General features: G+C 43.5%; 1 protein-coding gene across 1 annotated transcript; it reads left to right on the top strand.

Moving 5' to 3' along the window:
- Positions 1 to 919: 919 nt before the first annotated feature.
- LOC133137787 (NFX1-type zinc finger-containing protein 1-like) lies at positions 920 to 14,666 on the top strand. Its single transcript, XM_061256132.1, has 18 exons — positions 920 to 1,002; positions 1,349 to 1,423; positions 2,100 to 2,162; positions 2,313 to 2,555; positions 2,673 to 2,855; positions 2,951 to 4,600; positions 5,231 to 5,359; positions 5,735 to 5,889; positions 6,259 to 6,399; positions 6,500 to 6,596; positions 7,972 to 8,079; positions 8,306 to 8,544; positions 9,314 to 9,453; positions 9,663 to 9,817; positions 10,085 to 10,230; positions 10,573 to 10,683; positions 10,800 to 10,895; positions 11,688 to 14,666. Exons 2-18 carry the CDS (start codon positions 1,399 to 1,401, stop codon positions 13,998 to 14,000), a joined length of 5,994 nt encoding a protein of 1,997 aa, XP_061112116.1. The 5' UTR covers positions 920 to 1,002; positions 1,349 to 1,398; the 3' UTR covers positions 14,001 to 14,666.
- Positions 14,667 to 18,587: the final 3,921 nt, after the last annotated feature.

Raw genomic sequence — 18,587 nt, 5'->3', positions numbered from 1 at the left:
GTGTATGAATGGGTGAATGAGAAGAATTAATTGTACAGCGCTTTGGATAAAGGCGCTATATAAATGCCAACCATTTACCATCTGCCACACTGAGTTTGAAAGTTTGATCAGAGTTCTGTGTGCCAGGCGAGCTCCGCTGACATGCACTGCAGGCTACCTACAGGACTCGTACGTCAGGTCGGGACCACTCAAAAATGTTTACTACTATTAGTAATTCATTTTAAGAGGTGTAAGCGATTTAAGAACAAATCTCAGCCAGCCTAGCCCATCTCCTCTAACCTTTCTCATTAGCAACACCTTCCTGCACGCAGAACAGCTGCTCACTGGATGTGTTTTTTGTTTTTCGTACCATTCTCTGCAAACTCTTGAGACTGTTGAGGTGAAAATCGCAAAAGATCAGCAGTTTCTGAGATACTCAAACTACCCTGTCTGGCACCAACAATCATTCCATGGTCAAAGTCACTTCGATCGCATTTATTCCCCATTCTGACATTTGGGCTGAACAACCGCTGAACCTCTTGATCATATCGGCATGCTTGTATGCATTTAGTTGCTGCCACATGATTGGCTGATTAAATATTTGCATTAACAAGCTGGTGTACAGGTCTACCTAATAAAGTGTATGCGCAGCCTCTAGAAACATAACATGTCCATACAAGCTGCTGTGGAGGCACATTTTATTGCTTTAGATCACAAACTCCAAATTACCCAAATTTCTCTCTCTCCCTTTCTCTCCTTCCAAATCAAAACTTCTAAAATGTTTGAAATTACAAATAACTTACCCCTATTTTTCAAAATAAAAATAAAACACAATGTACAGTTTGTTATATCCAGGTATATATTTTGTCTCTTGTGTTTTGGATTCGAGCAGAATAGGCTACTTTTCAAACCCGTCAATGACTTTCATTTCCGCGTAAATCGAAACTTAAGCCTCACTTAAAAGCGGTCTGCGTTACCAGTTCTCAGACTACAGCATTTCAGCAACTACACAAGGAGCAGTCGGTGAGTCAAACGGATTAATTTAAATTCATAACTATTTTTAGACATTAATTGGACATCCAGTCGTAATTTTCGTTTATTGACTATATTTATTTTTCATACTTCGCGTTTAACGCAAGGTATAGGCTGCTTATGTTTAATTATAGCATATGCGATGGGATACGTTCGCATTATGGGTAAGGATACTTTCGTTTACCTTGCTTGAAATCTGAATAAAATTATTTAAAATGCATACATCGTCAGGCTACAATAACGGCGGACCTTTTCGTTTGTGGTAATGTCAGGGTGAGGTTTTAATGATGTCAGCTCAGTCATCTGATTCACGATCCATATTCCCTTCGTTATTAAGGTCTAACTGCAATATAAAAGGAAACTGCATGCTACGCCGTGCCATTTCACATGTTTGGTAGAGGAGGCCAACGTGGTAAGTGTTTTTTAATTTTTACATTCATTTCTGGTTGCGTTTGAATTCATGCTGCGTCATCACGGTCGCATATTGGAACTCACGCACAGTAGCCCGTCGTCCACAAACCTCGTGAGATACGAGTTACGTGGTATTGTTCTGACCACACCTTTGTTAAAATAAAGCCTTCGTAACCAGGTAGATTCTTTAGTCTCCAGTGCCAAAATAATAAGTCAGGTTTATCAAGTAAAGGTTTCTCTGTGCGTAATACCTTGCTCTCTCTCTTCTTTGCCTTCAGTTGATAATAATAATAATAATAATAATAATAATAAAACATTGTATGTGAGACTCAATTGACATCGTTGTGAGAGCAATGCAACGATGGGTGCCAGGAAGTAGATAGGGACTTTGGACCAAGGTAGTAAAATCCTGGGTGCAGTCTGGCCTTTGGAGGTGTGCTTGTAATGGATACTGTAAGTAAATCTGGATTTCCACAGAGCAAGTAATACATAGTGTTATGTACAAATATTAACATAATATGATGTGGTCCATCTGGAGGGGAAATTTGTGAGGTGCAATGAAGCCAATATCACAGGAGTGTAGCATATTTTTGGTATTTTCTGTACACTGGTTTTAATGGCTTTGTTCGATAGAACAGGTCACTTTGTACGTTTTTTAACTCCCTCTTCTGTACCAGGGGTCAGGCCGACCCAACACCAGGGCCATGGCAGACCTTCAAGCCGAGGATCGCACGGGAAAGGTGAGTTCAAGGTGAAAGGGGGGCTCAAAATGCCTGGACTAAAAAGATAGCTTCTTGTGCTACAGCTACAGTAAGAATGATAATGCTTTTTCAGCTGTGTCTTTCAACTGTGGCAGTGTCTCGTTTTCACACAGATGTCTCTTTTTGTAGAGAAACACCAGGGCACCTGTGCCCCTAGTGGCCATTTTCAGAACAGGCAAAGAGGTGGCAGGTCGCAGTCCCGTGGCAGAGAGGTAGAGGCAGGCGGGAGCTCGCTATGGAGACGGGAACACAGCACAGGAATGGCTGTGTTTCAGCACGGCCCACCTCGTGTCTCAGAAGATTTAAGAGGCCCTTATAATCTACCAGGAGGTCCTGTGCATAGCCAGGAGAGAGGAAGGCCCTTAAGGGCAGGTAAACCACCTAAAACATTAGTATTGAAAATTACTCCATTTACACCCAGCCTATAATACATAACTAATAAGTGAATTAATGGATGCTTGATATGTTTTCACTTTTTATCTACATCAGGGGATCAGTTTTCCTACAACGACGGCAGGAGGGGTAACCGCAACAAGTCTCTGGGCCGGCTTGAGAACTTTCCTTTCCAGCCCATGAGAAATCCTTCTGGAGCCCCTGCAATAAGTGTACCCAGGACCCCAGGAAATCGCAGACCACCAAATGCTACCAATAACCGCAATGCTACAAAGAATGGTAAGTCTGGGCTTTGGCAACTTCAGTGCAATTAATTACATATTTGTAATTTCATTTTTAACTCATACTAATGGCCACCATTTTGAATCCTTCAGAGGACAGCTCACACAGGGGCCAGCTTGGTCCATCAAACAGAACATTAAGCCAGCCCAACCTGTTTGAACTTAGTCATCGCTTACAGAGCCGTGAACATAGGCCCAGGAGGGGTGAGACGCCCCAGGACCCTGATCACAAGCCCACCCATAGGTTAGACTTCCGCTCCCTGGAAAAGATCCTGCAGATGGAGCCCTCAGAGGTAGTGATGAAGCTGGCTGCTCCAGGGAGCGGCCTGAAGGAGTTTCTGGACAAGAAGGACACCACAGACAACCTGACCCATATTACCCTGGATGTCCTCAGTAAGGCCTGCAGCAGCCGGACCAACAGGCATAACTTGCAGCACCTCCTCTCTGAGGTTAAGGACTCCCAATTCCTGAAGGGCACCATCCCCATGTTTGTAATGACTCTAGGAGCAACAATTGGCACAAATGACCAGGACAGCAGGGATCAGAATATAGCAAGATTCAAGCAGATTATTGACCTGCACATCACAGTGTTGAGCATGTTCCCCTCCAGTACTGTCATTGATGTGTCCCTGGCTGTGGTCCTCCTGGAAAAGGAGCTCACCCATCTTAAGAAAGTGGGTGTCACCATTGAGGAGGATGTCTACGAGAACCTGGAGAAGCTGCAGAACATGGCGAACCACCTGCAGGAGAAGAAGCGAGATGGAACTCTACGTTCAGACACCTACTCTTTTCTGCTGGGCAGACAAGAGGAGAGTGTGGGTGATTTCAGGCTCATGTCCGTCTTCCCCACATATGAGGATGTGCATACCACCGAGCTGCCGTTCCTGAGGCCCAACATCGTGGGTGAGAAGTTCAAAGATGGCGAGACCTACCTGGACACACATTTCCGCCTGCTCCGGGAGGACTTCATCAAACCCCTGAGGGATGGGATCTCCCAACTCCTCCACTTCAAGGGGAAGGACCTTCGGCAGGGACGTTTCGATGACATTCGCATCTACTTCAATGCACACGTCCTGGCCCCAGTTTGTACGCCAAAGGGAATCCTGTACCAGTTTGAATTTGACATCAAGAACTTTAAATCAATCAACTGGGAGAGCTCCAAGAGGCTGCTGTTTGGTGCGCTGGTGTGCTTGTCCATGGACAACTTCCAGACAATTATTTTTGCCACCGTGGCCAACCGGGATGTGAAAGACCTCCAGAAGGGTGTCACAACTCTCTTCTTCACTGAAGAAAACAGGATGAAGCTGGCAGACGTGTCTCCGAGTGATGTGTTCCTCATGGTGGAGAGCATGGCCTTTTTTGAAGCTTACCACCATGTCCTGGAGGGTCTGCAGGAGATGTCCGCAGAGGACCTTCCCATGCAGAGGTACATAGTCAGCTGTGAGGAAGACATCTCTCCCCCTAGGTACCTTTCTGCCCATGGGGGCAGTTACAGCCTCCAGACGCTGATGAATGATCAGCGCCTGCGAAATCAGCCATCAGACCAAAGAAAGCGGATGTGTCCCCAGTCAGCCATCACTGTGGATTCTGAAGACACCCAGAGAAAACAAACTGTGAGGAACATCCTGAATTACAGTGACTGGCCCAGTAAAGAACAGCTTGGACTGGACGACTCGCAGATGAAGGCAGTGCAGCTAGCCCTTAGCAAGGAGCTTGCCATCATCCAAGGCCCACCAGGAACAGGTAATTATCTTGGGAGGGAACTACACATATATATACAGTGTCAAGTAGTCATACCACCCCTCGGACATCACCATGTGCTGAGCCCCTTCTGTGGGGATGCACTGCCTGGCATGTACTGCAGAAATCTTTAGCTCCTGCTTGTTTCAAGGGCTAGTTGAACTTGAGCAGCTAAGATACTTCTGCACATTTCAGAAAAGATTCTGCTGCTGCTGTCAGCTGTTACATTATCAATGAGGACAAGTGCGACAGTACTAGTGGTAGCCCCCAGCACCATGTTTCCTGGATAAGGGGAGCGGGTGCTTTGGATCTTTGGAAGTTCCTTTAAGCCTCCACAAGTTTCTCTTGCCATCACACTGATAGAGTCCACGTCAATCTTGGTCTTCCCTGTCCACAATACATTTTTCCAGAGGTACTTAGGAAAATTTAACCTGGCCATCCTGTTTCGCATCTAAGTAGTTATTTGCATCTTGCATTGTAGCCTCTGTAGTTTCATTTGTGAACTGCGGCCAGTAGTCACTGACACATCCATATACTTCATTAGCATATGCTGACATTTAATAGTTGTCTACAATTGTATTTTTCCAGTAGGAAGTTATTTTTAGTGAATTATTCCCAATTCTTCACTTTTAGGAAAGACTTTTGTTGGTCTGAAAATTGTCAAGGCTCTTCTGGACAATGCTGACATGTGGCGTTCAACAGCAGGCTCTCCTATCCTGGTTGTCTGTTATACAAACCATGCACTGGATCAGTTCCTGGAAGGTACTGTGCTGTACCTTTCTATATATTTATTATTTTATATTTCCTTGTGTTACTCTCTCTCTGCTTATGCTGTTCTTTCACTCCCACTGCTCATATTGTTAATTTACTCTCACCAATCATGCTGCATCAGTAACTCTGTTACGGTATCAGTTATTCCAATACTGTGTCAGTTATTCTGATACCATTCAGTTGCGCTGATATTGTGTCAGTTACTCCGAAGCTGTGTCAGTTATTCTGATGCCATTCAGTTACACTGATATTGTGTCAGTTACTCCGATGCTGTGTCAGTTGCTCTGATGCTCTATCAGTTGCTCACCCTGTTTACAGTCTTCAGTTCCATATTAATGCTGCGCTTGTTGGATTTCTTCTGTGAAGGCATTCTCAAGTTCATGAGTAAATCCTCAGTGTTGGTGCGAGTTGGAGGGAGAAGCACAAATGCGGCCTTAAAGGAGCTATCTCTGAGTAACCTGAGGAACCAAAGAATGTTTAGGCAGAACCTGCCAGGTTATCTGAGAGCCATGTTTGCTGAGGTGAGCTGGATGCAGGACTTTACTGAGACTAACATGTCAAAATATACTAATGTCATGTCAAAAAATCTTTTCATTTTGCATGTAAAATTCTGAACTCATTATGAATATGTACTACATTTTCTAGATAGCTGGCTAGCTAAACTGTATATACGTATAGATATATGACATTTTATGTTTCTTAATGAAATGCACTGAAGCAGACATTAGATGCTTGTGTTCTTAGCTACACCCTGAATATGCTGCAGATTATTTGCAATTGAATTGGAATCGAAGGTGGATTGGATTTAAAAACGTTGCACCAACTGTTGTTTTAAATGATATGAGATTGACACAACAAGCTTTTATGGATTAAGTATGCTGTGGTTACAGCTCAAGGAAGACAGAGAGATTTTGGAGGACAAAATTGAAAACTTGGCAGCCATGTTTGAAAGCTCAGCTAAGGGAGTTCTACGCGAGAGTGTGCTGGAAGAATACATACTCTCTCTCCACGGTGTGACGCTTGGACGACAGGTCAGGATTGTGGTTTGTCTTTTCAGTCTGCAGTTAAAACTTTTGACCTTACCTCATTTCACACTCACCACAATAAGCAATTTTGTCATTTCCTGATTAGCTTGGCAGTGGAGGACGGCCTTGCATAAAAAAGGCCCAGTCCCTGATGATGGATTGGCTGGGAATTTCCATGTTGACTCACAGCTCCAGGAAAATGGGTGAGAAAAATATCCCTTCCTATTCATCCATGGCTTTGCTTGTGGAATCTGGGAAATGTAGCTTGAAGCATTGCTAATTTTACTGGGAAAATCAAAACCAAAGTGCCTTAGAAATGCAAAATGTGTTGTTATGTTTTGCTGTGGTTACCTACTGTGGTAAGCTACTGTACATTCACTGCTTGTAATGTACGTAATGATTGCTCCCATTTGAAAACAATGCTGGATGTGCTAAATTGCAGCCACTGATGCAACCAGAACCACATGTATCAGAACCACACTGTTCAGCAGCCATGGCAACTGATCCAGTTTATAAAATACCTTGCAACATTGTTCTTATCGTAATCAGTCATTTTTACAGGAAAGTCCACATGTCGTGGCCACACCTGATATTATTAGTCATTCACAGCCTATAATTATACCCCTCTATGGTACGCATTATGTTCTAACCATGGAATATGTTTTCTTTATGGCAGAAAATATAAGAGATTTCAGGAAAAAAAATGTTTGGAGGGTACTTTTAGGAAACTTGTTTTTCATAGACATGATCAATTTCTCTTCTAATTAAATGCATGCATCATTATATTTATGCACTTAGAACTCCTACAAACCCAAAATAAGTGAATAAGTACCATTTATCCCTCAATATTTGCCTTAAAAGCATTAAAACAGGGCTGCGGTCACATAGAAGAGTTAATGTTGCACGCTTTTTCTAGCCCTTTCCACAACATAAATGTGTCCATTTTTATGAACAGAATACGATATAAATCCTAATTGTGTTAATTAATATATTCCTAAATGCTGCAATTATATCAATGGTACCACTATCTATGAAAACTCCCACTGGGGAAAACCATTACTGCTATTCTATTGTGGTACAGAGTTGCCATATGGTAACATACCTATTTTTCCTCTGTGGTATAGAGTTTCCGTCTTATCTTTTCAATTTACTGTAAAACTATGTTACACAAAGTTGATTTGTGAACAGCAACATCTATTTAAGTTGGCAAAGATGCAAGAATATTTTTTTATGGAGAATAAATGCACAAAGACCTTATTTTGTTGTGAAATTTCTGGAGCACTTGAGATTTCCTGAGATGGCACCAGGAGATGGTGACCATGGGTAAGAGAGGCCCAGAGGGAAATTCAAATGTCATCCAACTTAAAAACAGTACATTATTGGCTACCTAAAGAAATGTCCTTTTAATTCCAACAATGATATATGTTGTAGTTTTTTCTGAATAGTGAGGACATGAACGGAAATGATATATTGCCATATGGCAACACCATACCATGTAGGGATAAAGAATGTAGTCAAAAACAGTGCAACATAATGGGCTACATACTCATTTTTATGAATTCCCGATGACTGCTGAAGGTCGGGATGAACAGGTCAGCCGGGAGGAGGCCAGCTGGACAAACTCAGCGGATGACCTTGCAAGAGTGACTGAAGTTCTCTCAGTGCTTGAGCCTTTGGACAAAGAAGGTACAGAGCACAGTTCTGTCATGCTGGACCATGCTTGGTAGTCATTATTTCCAACTACGAGAGTTTGAGGAATCATACTGTATCATACTGTTTCACACATTTTACTGTTATCCCTTTTGGTCGAAAAGTGTGCTCCACAAAATGGGCTATACTGGCATACTGATTTAAACCAATTGTAAAATCTGGATCGATTGGTTTATTTACTGAACAATGGTTTGACTGATAGACTCCGCAAGCGATGTAACCGAGGGAGATGGAGACGTGGCCGACCTGCTCCAAGTGACAGAAGAGGCGGAGCAGATGCAGGCTGAGAGAATTATGGAGGGGGACGACATGCAGAAGCACATCCACAGCGCCCTCAAGAGGAGGGAGGCCAGAGAGAGGGAGGACCTCGCCTTTGTGTCAAAGGACAATGATGAGCCAGAGGAGGAGGAAGGGGAACAGGATGGTGATGAGGGGTGGGAGGTGAGCTTGTGTTTTAGGGCCTGCTAGGAGCATCACAGCTGTGCATTTTCTTGCTGCAAATCTCTGTTTCTGATTTCTGTCAACAGTTATATATATTTTAAATATGATTGTGCTGTGGTGGCAATAGCTAAGATATCAGTCCGATGCAGTTGCACACCGAGGACCGGGGTTCGCGCCCCAGTCCTGCCAAAGTGGGCACGTAGGAGCAACATAATTGGCCAGCCGCTCCGAGGGTGGAAGGAGGGGCTCGACAATCTTGGCAGGATCGCCCTGATCGCCTCGGAATAGACCCTGTCAACAATTGCCAACCAAATTGGGAGAAAAATGGAAAAAGTCTGAAACAAACGAATAAATAAATAAATATAAAAAAGATCAGAAATGTGACCCTGAAATCATACTATTAGATGAAAAACTAATCATAACCATCTCTCTCTGCTCCAGTCCAAGCAGTAAAAGGGATTATGGGTAATATGTGATATAATAGTGTCCAATCAGGTGGCGCTTCATGCAACAGAATCTGGACTAAGCACAGTGACTGACAGATTGGCAAATTTGCAGCAGTATACAGTAAGTCTAGCATAGCGGTTAGCAAACATTTGCAGCTTTGAGGTATGTTTGATTGTTAGGTGGGGCACTGCCATTGTACCCATGAGCAGATTTCTTAACATTAATTGAGTTAGCTTAAGAAATACCCAGTTGTGTAAATGGATTGTATGTACAAGAGTGCAAGTAGATTTGGAGTAATGTTTTATTGCCACCATTTCTTCAGATAACTCGAGAAATGAAGAAGAAGCTGAAGAATGTGGTAAAGCAGGAACTTAAGAAAACGGACCACATGCTAGAGGAGGATGCAGAGCAGATCACAGATCTCTGGGCCCTGCCCTATAAGCAGCGGTGGCATCTCTACAGGTGAACCTTCATCCACAGATCCTACAGTCTGCAGTGTGAAATAGTATGGTTGCGTATGATAGTGACAATAGCTGTTGATTCAGACAGATTGGAAAAAACAATAACTAACATAACCAAACTCAAACATGAAGTGGTGAGAGATTTCTAAAATTCAATGTCATTGTATTGATAATGCAACATGGTAGAAACAGAATTGCTCTGACCCATAGACTCTGGCTGTCGAAGTACCACAGAAACATAAGGACCAGGATTCTTATTCATGAGAATGAGTACCAGAGCATTGTGCACCGTTTGGATGAGCTGAGGCGACAGGAGGACGAAACTGTTCTCAGGAGTGCCAGCGTCATCGGAATGACAACCACATGTAAGCCAGTGGTTCACTTCCTTTTTCTATTCTGGAAATTTCTATTCCTATTCTATGATCTGTGATATCCATATCGAGATGCAAATATGAAGAAATATTCAAGATCCACAATCTCAGTTGGAACATGAATATGTAAAGCTGGTGTCCACCATCATTGAGTCTCTTTTTTTTTTCAACTGTTGCTGGTGCTGCTTGGACCCTCAGAATCACTATGTGCAGCTATATTTATCGTTATTATTATTAAATTCAAGTGCTGGCTCTCTGTAGGTGCAGCTCGTTGCAGACGGGTTCTGCAGGACATCCAGCCCAGGATAGTTGTGGTGGAGGAGGCAGCTGAGGTTCTGGAAGCCCACATCATCGCCATGCTCACCGCTGCCTGCCAGCACCTCATACTGATCGGAGACCACCAGCAGGTGCCCATCTTCAGTTTAACTTCATCTGCTTGTAAATATTAAATATACACTCAGTGAGCACATTTACAGTGAGTGCGCAGTGTGCTCCATGACCTGAGCATCAGCTTGTTAATGCAAATATCATGTGGCAGCAACGCATAAGAGCACACAGGCATTGTCAGGAGGTTCAGTTGTAGAACAAACATCAGAATGGGGACACTGGAATGACTGTTGTGCCAGGCAATGATTGTAATTCCACTCAGAAACATTTGATAACTCACCAATTTGAAAAACCATTACCATTATGATATGCTTATATAATTGAATGTTTCACATTCATATTTCACATTTACTCCATTGTAGCTCCGCCCCAGCACTGCAGTTTATGAGCTCGCTAGGAACTTTAACTTGGAAGTGTCCTTGTTTGAGCGACTCATCCGTATGGACGTCCCATATGTCAGACTGGACTACCAGGTATAGTAGTCAGCCATCAGGCAGCCATCTTGAAATAGAATGCCTGAGAACTGCTATTGGTTGTTTGACAACATTCTAGATATGCCGTAATATTGAATTTGTTCTTTCCTGTGTAGCACCGAATGCGTCCTGAGATTGCACAGCTGTTGACACCACACATCTACGACAAACTGGAAAACCACTCCTCTGTTCATCTGTATGAAGATATTAAGGTAGTACAAATAAATAACTGGTAGCAAAGTATCTATTTAAAATGAGGGAAATGGGAGTTAATTTTCATATTACATGAATGCCAAAAAGGACAGTGTCCACTGAATACTGCATTATAGTGTATGCAGCATGTAAACATTACTTCATGTAATGCTGTACAGTGTTTGCAGTTTGGGACCATGTAATAACATTGGTGTCTGCCAAGAGAGTAAAGGCCTGCCAACCACGACAAAGACCTAGGAAGTGGTTTGGGGAAGGGAATTTGCATCGAGAAAAATACTTGAGGACGCATGTAGTGTCGTGGTAATGTAATGTACTTGTATGTATCTTCTTAACAAAAAATTCCACAACCCCTTTCTCCAAATTATGCATTTTGCAGTTGATTGTAAAAAATATATATTTAAAATGTTATCCTAAGAATTATGATATCGATACAACTGCACAACAGAGAGATTGAGGGCTGAATGTCATCGGCACACTGCTGTATAGTTTTTTAACAGTATCGTAAAAATATAAAATTATAAAAGATATATAATTTCTCTATGGGACGTCACATTGTTTCAAACCACTTCCTAGGTCCAGTCACATTTTTGCAGTGGGTGGGACTTTAAAACTTTCACCAATGCATGTCAACATGAAATTTCATGTTCGTCATTGTTACATGTAATATCAGCATAGTCAATGCTATTTACTGTTCTGTCTATAATGTTCAGCCTCTTTCACAATGCAATCAGGCATGTGCGAGAGCACCAAGAGAGCTTACAGGTCATGATAAAATGCAATTGTTTTTTTAGGGAGCAACAACAAACATCTTCTTTGTGGATCATGAGCATTTGGAAGAAAACATCCAGGAAGGTCGTAGCCATCAGAACATGCATGAGGCCACCTTTGTGAAAGCTCTCTGCCACTACCTGATGTGCCAGGGCTATAAGCCCTCCCAGATCACCATCCTCACCACGTACAATGGCCAGCTGTTCTGCCTGAAGAAGATCATGCCCAAGAGCACATTTCAGGGTGTCAATCTCTGTGTGGTAGACCGCTACCAGGGTGAGGAAAATGACATTGTGATACTCTCCTTAGTCAGGAGCAACAAGGAGGGGAGGGTGGGCTTCCTGAAAATCCCCAACCGTGTGTGCGTGGCTCTGTCAAGAGCCAAGAAGGCCTTGTACTGTATTGGTAACATGACCATGCTCTCCTCAGTCCCTCTGTGGAGCAAAATCATGGCTGTGCTGAGCCGCAACCAGCAGATTGGCAAGGCTCTGATGCTGCGGTGTGAGAACCATCCTGCCACCATCACAGAGGTGTCCAAGCAGGAGGACTTCCTCAAGGTGCCACTTGGTGGCTGTGGTGTGCCCTGTGAGTACCGGCTGGACTGTGGCCATGTCTGCACCAGGCTATGCCACCCAACCGACTCAGACCACAAACTGTTCAAATGCACAAAGCCCTGCTCCAAGACCCTGTGCCAGGACGGGCACAAGTGCCCCAAGAAGTGCTCTGAAGAGTGTGGCGAGTGCCAGGTGATCGTCACCAGGACGATGCCCAAATGTGGCCACGAGCAGGAGGTTCCCTGCTCACATTCTCTCGACAGTTTCATTTGCCGGGTCCCCTGTAACAAGATGCTGCAGTGTGGTCACCTATGTATCCGTGGTTGTGGGGAGTCCTGCACCCGCAACTGTCCCCAAAGAGTGACGGTCCCTCTGGACTGTGGCCACCAGAGAGTCATGCAGTGTCACGTGAAGCAAGCGGTTGATAATAATCAGGAGCAGGTTAAGTGCTGGAAGAAATGCGATGCAGAGCTTGAGTGTGGACACATCTGCTTGGGCAGCTGTTTTAAGTGTGCAGGGGGCAGCAAGCATCTTCCATGCGCCTCTCCTTGCAACACTCAGATGATCTGCTTCCACCGGTGCCAGCAGAAATGCCAGCAGGGATGCATGCCGTGCAGTAAGCCATGTCAAACCCAATGCTACCACCGAAAATGCCCAAAGCTGTGCTCAGAGGCCTGTCCACCATGCACTGACCCCTGTGGCTGGCGTTGCAAGCACCACGAATGCACTCGCCTGTGCCACGAGCCATGTGACAGACCACCATGCAATGTTGCCTGCTACAGAAAGCTGAAATGTGGACATTCCTGCATTGGTATGTGCGGGGAGCCCTGCCCAAAGAAGTGTCGTGTCTGCAATGCTGATGAGGTTCTCGAGCTGTTCTTTGGCAGCGAAGCCGACCCCAAGGCCCGCTTCGTGCAGCTGGCTGACTGCAACCACATCTTTGAGGTGACGGGGTTCGACTCCTGGATGGCATCACCAGAGGAAAATGGGGCCATCAGAGCAAAGTCCTGTCCCAAGTGCCAGACCCCCATCCGAAGGAGTGTGCGCTACAATGCTATCGTTAAAAGTGCACAGCTGGACATGGAGGCAATGAAGAAGAAAGCCGCAGTGATGTTGGTGGAGCAGATTCAAAGTACCGTGAAGGAGAAAGAGAAGAAGGGGATAAAATCTCCAGAAATCCTGCCTCTGCTTTCTAAATTAACAGGCGCTGATTTGGGAAGAGTGGCGTTAATCAGTGAGCAGATTACACTCCTCTCACAGCTGGCAGAAATAAAGCATAATGCAAGCCTGAGCGTGCCAACGCTCCATTTGCTGCCCATAAATGTGTCTGTGCACCTTTGCATTAAAAAGGTTGCCATGGCAGAATCCTCACAGGTGTCTGAGTTTCAGACAGAAGTGAAACGGATCTTGTGTCTGGCTGAAGCACATGCATTAGCAGGCTTCTACACAAAAGCACAAAGTCCGGTATTGTCCATCCAGGGACTCACTCCTGAGCATGCAGAACTGAAGAGAGTGATTGATATGTTGATGGACAACAAACCCCAGCTGAGCAATCGTGACTTGCAAAATATGCAAGACGCTCTCAATGGCATTGCAAAGGAGATTAACCCATCCACAAGATGGAAGATGCTGGAAGACAAAAATGGTGTCTCAACTGTCCTCAATTGCACATTTCTGAAACTTGCCCATTGGTTCAAATGTAGCAGAGGACACGTATACTACAGAGAAAGTGCTGACACCAGTGGCCAGAGTGAATTGTGCCCTGAGTGTCTGGAAGAGTGAGCGAGTTCATTGCATTGCATTCTAATTATGCATGCTACATGGTCAAATTATATAAATGTATTGATATGAACATCTATCAACATTTTAATTAAATTTCCTCCGGGTACTCCGGTTTCCTCCCACAGTCCAAAGACATGCAGGTTAGGCTGATTGGAGAGTCTAAATTGCCCATAGGTATGAATGTGTGAGTGAATGGTGTGTGTGCCCTGCGATGGACTGGTGACCTGGGTGTATTCCTGCCTTTCACCCAATGTATGCTGGGATAGGCTCCAGCCCCCCTGCGACCCTGTTCAGGATAAGCGGGTTCAGATAATTGATGGATGGATGGATGTCCTTTTCATAATAATGTGATTGTATTTTATTTAATAATAATGTTGTACTTCTGAATTCATTTTTATTTCATTATGACCCTTAAATAAATAATTGCACTTTCTGTTGCCCGCTGCTGGTTAAAACTAGCTTCCTAGCTTCTGTCAGCATTCCAGGAGAATGCTCACTTCATTCCTGCTAGTGTGAAGTGAGCATTGTAGAGCCTATTCTGTAATTCTTTTCAAACTTGCGTTATTGCCCAATACATTATTCATTGTTACAATATTTCCAATATGTAAACCATATTCATATAATGTATAAGACAATAAAATAAAAACAATACAAATGTTGTAAAAATGCTCTGGTTTTGTTTTAGCCTGTCATAGGCTACAGTATGGTATTAACTTGGGAAAATTTACTGTACTAGTTTTAGGCAGGTGTGAAAAAATGCTGTAAAGTAAGAATCATTTTTATCAATTAACAAAAGGCAAAGTGAGTGAACAGAAGAAAAATCAAAATCAAATTGATACTTGGTGTGACCAGCCTTTGCCTTCAAACCAGCATCAATTCTTCAAGGTACATGTGCACAAGGCAGGGATTTTGTAGGTATATCGTCAGGTATGTGATAAACCAATTATATCAAACTAATAATCATCAATTTAATATGTAGGTTGAAACACAATCATTAACTGAAACAGAAACAGCTGGGCACAGCGCAGCTTTTGTTTTATCTTTCAACTTGTCGTTATCATTGAAAAAATGTACAGTATATTTATTTTTATTGTAGGTACTTTTTCTTATTATGGACATAACTCCTCCAGTTGATGAAACTAAACGGACCTATTTGGTTGCATCCTCTTTTTTAGGTGATACAATTGATACTTTCTATATCATAAGGTTTTTAAAAACAGTCCCCTGACTTAACATTTGTGGAACACTGAGTTTACAGCCCAGCTGAAAACCAGTCCAGCAATTGAACAAATCTAATTAATGGTAACTGCTGGGTGAATTAGCAGCTTCCTTGGCTAATTTGAATGCAATGCAAGTGAAGTACATTTACGGACTTTGACTAATGTTAATTAATGAATGAAGTTTGCTCACATTAACGTTAGTGCGTTAAGCAAAACATAAATCTAGAGGGTGGAAATATAGGTTGAGAGACTTTTGACAAATAGATGGACTAGGTTAATCCCAATACAGCTCAGGGTTTACCTGGATATAGCATGGCTATGCCCTAATTGCTAGAAAACTTTCCGACCTGTAACGTTTCGCCCCCATCCGGTGCAATAATTGCGATGGGCAACTGCTACTGGGAACAGGGTAGCAGTTCAGCGATTCTTTTTTCAAAAAGCCGTCCAGTTTAGGTAGTTTGCTTTTGTGCTTTAAGGGAATTTTCACACGAGGCAGCTAAATGGCGCTCAATATGCACTAGACTAGACTAGCTAATATCAACACATGTTCACATTGGAAAACAGCAAACATGTTTCCCTGCACCACTCTTGGTATATCAGAAAATAACACCAACACCAAATTAATTAGCCTTCCACAAGTTATTTCATTGAATAGTTTATACATTATTGGCGAGTTTGCTTATTTAAGGATATACAAGCACACACCATTGTCATGGTACATGTAGTTATGTTATTTTCTGGTGACTGGTTAAAATATAAAGATCTGTAAAGAAAACAGACGTACTGATGACATGGGCCCCCCCAAACCAGGGGCCCCGGTGCAACTGCACCTGCTGTGCACCACCTATATGACCGCCACTGATGGTAGAGGCTGGACCGATCAAAGGAAACGCTGCAGCAGTTGAGCTCATCAAAAGTGAGATGCAAGTGACGGTTAACTATAGCTGCACATGCCAGGAGTTTTACACCCATGTGCTAAAAGAGAAGGCCCTGCTATGCTGCCCGTTCCAACAAGAAATAGAAGTTCAAGCATTAAATCAGGTAAGAACACAGTTAATTTACAAGATTGTTTTAAAGCAACGCTTCAAAATACAACAATGTGTACGTACCGTATGTATGTTTGCGTAATTCTCTCTTCGCTTCAATTCTGTTCTGAAACTCCACCTCCCTATTCTATCACTGATTACTTGCTTAGTTTCAATGAAGTATTTGCACCTGTCTCTCTGTATCTCTACATCTCCTGATTCTGTGCAATTGTCTACTCCCTAGTCCGAAGCCGTTTGTATTACATGTGTGTCTTTGTGAATCCAGTCTGCGTTTTTGTGTCCCCCTCGTTATTGTCCTATTACCCTTTCATGTGTCTCACCTGATGTTTATTTGTTAGACCACCCTCACTCCCATGCCCCGCCTAGTTTGTCTCAATCCCCTGTGAATTTATAACTGTCCTTTTCAGTTACACATTGCTAGTTAGTTATTTCCTGTTTTATGAGTCCCGAGCCCTTTATCCCTTTACCCCTGTTCAAGCCCCCTTGTTCCCAAGCCCTTTATCCCTTTACCCCTGCTCTAGCCCCCTTGTTCCGTAGAGGCATTCCGTTGTGTTGTTTTGTTGAGTTTTGCTTCTGGATTCCTGTGTATGACCCCTGCCTGCTTCCCTGGACTCTTCTCTTGTTTTGTGGACTCTGTACCTCTGCCCTGCTTCTGGACTGCCTACCTGGTTTTGAACTCTTGCCTGTTTGGACTAGCTCTGTCTGCCCCTCATCCACCTGCTCATCAAACCAGCCATTTTTTCAACACCCCCATGTCTGCTTCTGGTTCCTCTGTCCCCCCTGGCGTGACAAGAAACAAATGTCGGTATACAAAAACAGGTTTTTGCAGGTCAATCTAAACGCGGAAGTCGGGGGCCAAACAGGTTGTAACGGGTATCAATCAGAAACCGCTGGAAGTTATGGTAAAGACACATAACAATCTGGCGGGCAACTGAACAAACAAAGGGGTTTAAATACACAGGTAACAAGAAGGAATGGCAATCAGGTGTGGGAAACAATCAGGAAGTGAAACACAGGTGAAATTAATTAATAAACTGACAGGGTGGCTATGGTGTGCACAAAGGTAACAAAAACATGGAATGCTTACAACATAGACGGAATACAGTACATGGAACAACATGGAAACCTAAAAGGAAAGGTGCAGCCTGAAGAGATATGTGCTTGAAAGTGGTAAAAGACTCTTTTGGTGTTGACAGGAAGGTCATTCCACCAACTTGGGGCCAGAACAGAACAGAAGTGCAGGTGTGACAAGGGGGAGGAGCCAGGCAACCAGAGGTTGCGGAACAGAGAGGGCTGGCAGGTGGGTAGGGTCTGATGAGCTTTTGGTTGTATGCTGGGACTGTTCCCGTACATTCCTGGTATGCGAGCACCAATGTTTTTTTGCAGCACCTCTCAAGCTCCATCAGGTTGGATGGGAAGCCATTTTCAGATCTCTCCAGAGATGTTCAATCGGATTCAAGTCTGGGCTCCGGCTGGGCCACTCAAGGACATTCTCCCCAGATTGCTCAGTTTAGATGGGCGGCCAGCTCTAGGAAGAGTCCTGGTGGTTCCGAACTTCTTCCATTTACGGATGATGGAGGCCACTGTGCTCATTGGGACCTTCAAAGCAGCAAAAATTTTTCTGTACCCTTCCCCAGATTTGTGCCTTGAGACAATCCTGTCTCGGCGGTCTACAGACAATTCCTTTGACTTCATGCTTGGTTTGTGCTCCGACATGCACTGTCAACTGTGGGACCTTATATAGACAGGTGTGTGCCTTTCCAAATCATGTCCAATCAACTGAATTTACCACAGGTGGACTCCAATTAAGCTGTAGAAACATCTCAAGGTTGATCAGTGGAAACAGGATGCACCTGAGCTCAATTTTGAGCTTCATGGCAAAGGCTGTGAATACTTATGTACATGTGATTTCTTAGTTTTTTATTTTTAATAAATTTCTAAAAAACATGTTGTCATTATCGGGTGTTTGAGGAAAAAAATGAATTTATTCCATTTTGGAATAAGGCTGTAACATAACAAAATGTGGGGAAAGTGAAGCGCTGTGAATACTTTCCGGATGCACTGTACATCGGGACCTCTTCTTCATGGTCAAATGCCAAAAGTTCGAGAAATTGCAATCACCATATGCCCCATTTTCAATAGGCCTGTATTAGGCCTGCTGTTTTGGTTTAGGGACTACAGTTTGGAGTGTTAGAGAACGGCGCAGTAATATTCCATCCACATCATTTCATATTTAGGCTACTAAACTTCGTATTGTCATACACACGTGATAAAATATCGAAACAATTCGATTCAGGGGAGAAAAAAATACCTATGATAGC

The sequence above is a fragment of the Conger conger genome, chromosome 9 (assembly GCF_963514075.1).
Source record: "Conger conger chromosome 9, fConCon1.1, whole genome shotgun sequence".
Taxonomy (NCBI): domain Eukaryota; kingdom Metazoa; phylum Chordata; class Actinopteri; order Anguilliformes; family Congridae; genus Conger; species Conger conger.
The sequence above is the reverse complement of the archived record's forward strand: the minus strand, read 5'-3'. Positions and strand labels throughout refer to the sequence as shown.

Excerpts from the sequence above, each read along its gene's own strand:
- LOC133137787 (XM_061256132.1), top strand. The coding sequence starts at position 1,399 with ATGTTTGGTAGAGGAGGCCAACGTG. Across the intron at positions 8,545-9,313 it reads ATGGTGATGAGGGGTGGGAG|ATAACTCGAGAAATGAAGAA; the intron begins GTGAGCTTGTGT and ends CCATTTCTTCAG. Across the intron at positions 10,896-11,687 it reads ATCTGTATGAAGATATTAAG|GGAGCAACAACAAACATCTT; the intron begins GTAGTACAAATA and ends TTGTTTTTTTAG.